This window comes from Hibiscus syriacus, unplaced genomic scaffold (genome assembly GCF_006381635.1).
Source record: "Hibiscus syriacus cultivar Baekdansim isolate YM2019G1 unplaced genomic scaffold, ASM638163v2 tig00113726_pilon, whole genome shotgun sequence".
Lineage (NCBI taxonomy): Eukaryota > Viridiplantae > Streptophyta > Magnoliopsida > Malvales > Malvaceae > Hibiscus > Hibiscus syriacus.
Window position 1 is genome coordinate 2,380,444 of NW_024063472.1, and position 2,702 is coordinate 2,383,145.

General features: G+C 36.8%; 1 protein-coding gene across 1 annotated transcript; it reads right to left on the minus strand.

Moving 5' to 3' along the window:
- Nucleotides 1-307: 307 nt before the first annotated feature.
- On the minus strand, nt 308-1,688 carry LOC120187849 (zinc-finger homeodomain protein 10-like). The gene has a single exon (XM_039191451.1). It carries the CDS (start codon nt 1,507-1,509, stop codon nt 625-627), a length of 885 nt encoding a protein of 294 aa, XP_039047382.1. The 5' UTR covers nt 1,510-1,688; the 3' UTR covers nt 308-624.
- Between the last annotated feature and the right edge of the window lie 1,014 nt (nt 1,689-2,702).

The following is a 2,702-nucleotide window of genomic DNA, read 5'->3' on the forward strand; positions in this document are numbered from 1 at the left end:
AACTAAAGACCCTTTTCTTTTCTCGGTAAGCTCATCAACAAACTATGAAAATCATATTTTGTACAAAATTCCAACCTAAAATATTGTTTTAAAATAAATGGGGTATTTTAAAATGATTCTCTGATGCAAGTTTTGCTTCTTTTTATCTGACAGAGATAATGGAAACGGAAGCTATTATATTGGTTTCTCACTGTCATTAACTTTGATTAAGGAAATATCATAGATTGAAAGGGTTTTTAACAAAATTTTCACTGTTTGGAAACACAGAAAACATGGAAGTTTATGATCCCAAAAAGAAAGAGAGTGGATTTGAAAGAAGAAAGAAAATAAATTCCCTTTTGGATTCATAGCAGCTCTCAGTTCCCAGCAGGTTATATCAGTAGCAAAGTGATGATCTTTCAATTAAACTAATTGGGAACCAAAATGAAAGAAACAAAATTTAAACTAATAAACAAGTCCCTTACTCTAATCTAACAGCTTATTATCTCCCCATGAGGAAAAAGGAAAAGAAAGAAAGAAAGATGAAGCTGATCACCATCACCATCAACCACATCAAGAGGAAGAAGAGCAGCCATTAGTTCCGACATGTGCAACACTATCAGTTTCCAAGTGATGGTTCAGATTCTAACCAGTTCTGATGTCGCTGTTGTTGTTGCTGCTGCTGCTGTTGTTATGTTGGTGTTCTTCATGGTTGAGTCCAACACCTCCAATTATTCCATCTCTTGATCCTCCATTGGCTTGATCTTTCTTCCCAAAAGTGTTCTTATTGTTATGCATCCAGACTTTTAAAACCCCTCTATCAACCCCAACTTCATGGCAGAAGTCTTGAATGTCTTCTTCATCTCTCTTCTGGATTTTCCACCCAATTTTCTCAGCAAACTCCAGCATCTTCTCCTTCTGATACTGAGTGAACTTTGTTCTGAACCTTTTCTTCGAGTTCGACCCAAGATTTGCAGTAAGGCCACCAGCTGGTAAATGAGAGTTTGTTAGGCCTCCCGAGAGAGCCAAAAGCATGTGGTGTGCTGAAGGGTAGTAAGATGATGAGATCGGCGGTGGGGAAGCTGAGTTAGGACTACGATTCGGTTGGTTTGCCGGTGGTGGCGGATGGTGGCGTTGTTGGGGTTGGTATTCTATCATGGCGGTGGCTGTTGTGGGGGGTAGGTCATCGGGTTCACGTCGGTGGAAATTGCGGTGGCAGCCACAAGCGGCGCATTTGAGTGAAGTAGGGTCAGTTGGGGTGGTTGATGGGGAAGGCATGAATTCACCGCAACCGTCTAAAGCGTGGCCGCCTAAGGAGGCTGCATGGTTTTTCAGACATTCTTTGTAGGTTAAGACGATGGGTGGCGCTTGGTGGAGGCGGTGGTGCTGAGGCTTGTGACGCTTCAGAACGCCGTTGGTGAAAGATATGGGCTTGCCGGGTTGGTTCCGAGTTGGCGTTTCACTCACCGGCTCGATCTCCGGCGATGCCTCCGGCGACTTTGGTGTGGGGTTTGCAAGGGCTATATCCATGGCTCTAACATCTATAGTTAACACCCAAAAAAGGGGGGAAAGGCTAAAAATTAAAGAAAAACATGCAACAAAGAGCTAAAAAATGGATTTTAGGGTTTTGAAGTTGGGTTTAAGAGAAATTTGATGACAAGGGAGAAATTAAGAAGCTTGGAAATGAAAAATAAAAAAATAAAAAAAAATCGTTCTTTTTCCTCTGTTAATTTGAGAACTGGGTTGCTTGGAAGATGAAACAAAAAGAAAAGGTGGAAGCGGAAGAGAAGGGTGATGATTTTTGATAATTAAAAAATCTAAGTTTTTGTGGTTGTCCTTCTTAACCCCTATTTAAACCATAGTTATAATCAATGGTTAAGTATTTGCCCCCATTGGGGTTAGATATGTATGTACAAGTATATCTTCAAAAAAACAATTTTTTGTGTAATTGTAGTACATTTGGCTATATGCGTATTTATACGTATTTATATTAAATTTGAGTAAATAAGTTTATAAATATTTTTTTCTGTTTATTTATTATAAAATCATTTGTTTATTTACATTATATTATAGTTATTATTCTTGGTGAACCAAATCAACCTTGAACCCTTCCTCTAAAATATTATAGTTTGCGAATAGAGTCAACTGAGTTGAGAGAATCACTTTTGTCTCTACAGTATCTTATATGAATTAATCGATTAATAGATCGGATATCAGTGATTAATTCAAAAAAACATATTTCTCTCTCGATATTTTATGTTGAGTAAGTGCGTCTACAGGATGTGTATGCATTGTAATAATTATAAAAAATATTATAAATAATATGTTATAATCTCTCTAGACTATTAAAATAAATATTATCAAAACTTAATTTAACTCATTAAATTCAACTCTCATATGACTCAAAAGAATCAACCAACCCAAAATTGAGTCAATCTAATACTCAAATTCACCTTGACTCGAATTAAATCTTACACAAAAAAATAGCTTCATTAAAATCTTTCTTTCTCCAAAATTTTATCGGTTACACTCCCTCATCTACTCAATCGCCATTTAATAATCTTGGAGTTAATATAAAAATAAGTGTCTAAATTATACAATTTTTTCATTTAGGTCTCTAAATTTTTTTGTCAATCTAGGGTGTTGTTTGTTTTCATTGTTTAAGGTCTTCAAAGCTCTTATGTCTGCGCTGCGTAGATCACGCGCAGACATTGGGCTTCGCA